The sequence below is a fragment of the Pygoscelis adeliae genome, unplaced genomic scaffold (genome assembly GCF_000699105.1).
Source record: "Pygoscelis adeliae isolate BGI_AS28 unplaced genomic scaffold, ASM69910v1 Scaffold343, whole genome shotgun sequence".
Classification (NCBI taxonomy): Eukaryota; Metazoa; Chordata; class Aves; order Sphenisciformes; family Spheniscidae; genus Pygoscelis; species Pygoscelis adeliae.
The window spans coordinates 448,451-449,044 of NW_008824402.1; the positions used below are offsets into that span (position 1 = coordinate 448,451).

The 594-nt window shown below is 43.3% G+C and overlaps 1 protein-coding gene across 1 annotated transcript in view; it reads right to left on the bottom strand.

Annotated features, from left to right (window-relative positions):
* Nucleotides 1-594, bottom strand: part of LZTR1 (leucine-zipper-like transcription regulator 1) — a 36,059-nt gene that overhangs the window by 3,359 nt on the left and 32,106 nt on the right. Inside the window, exon 17 of the mRNA XM_009320363.1 lies at nt 326-406. Within this exon, the coding sequence (XP_009318638.1) occupies nt 326-406 (81 nt within the window). The remainder of the gene's footprint in view (nt 1-325; nt 407-594) is intronic.

Consider the following 594-nt stretch of genomic DNA (forward strand, 5'->3'; position numbering starts at 1 on the left):
AACTTATCTTGCTATACACATGAGAACCCAACGATGGCATGGAGCAAAATTAACAGCTAGAACAAGTGGAAATGGAAGCAATTCCGTGTAACTTCTGTTTTGGAAGGTCTTCACATTTCCAGACCAGGCTGTTCTAGTCTTTCATTTATTTTAGTGTCAAAAGTATGCCTAGCAGACTTGTCAGTGAGTGTCAGTGATAACGCAGCCAGCTCTCAGCTGTCTCACATCAGAAAGAATGAAGTGGATTCCTGTATTAATGCGTCTTTAACCAACGCAGCGACAGAGGACAGCAGCTCTCAAAAGCCCCAGAAAAGATGCAACCAACCTTGGTGAACTGGTGAACGATGATGTGCAGGCAGTGCCTCTTCATGTCCAGGGCCTGGGTCTTGTCAGCTGCCTCTAAAATCTAGAGCAAAACCAACGATGTGATTTTCCTTCCGCATGGCTCAGATGTACAGGGCACAAACACTGTTTTGACTCAGAGGAGGTAATTCCTTTAAGCTTGGGAAACATCTTCATTTTTCATTACAAACCTGAATCTTTTCTGAACTATTCAAAAATAAGCCTCGGATTTAAAATGTGTGGAGTCCTCAG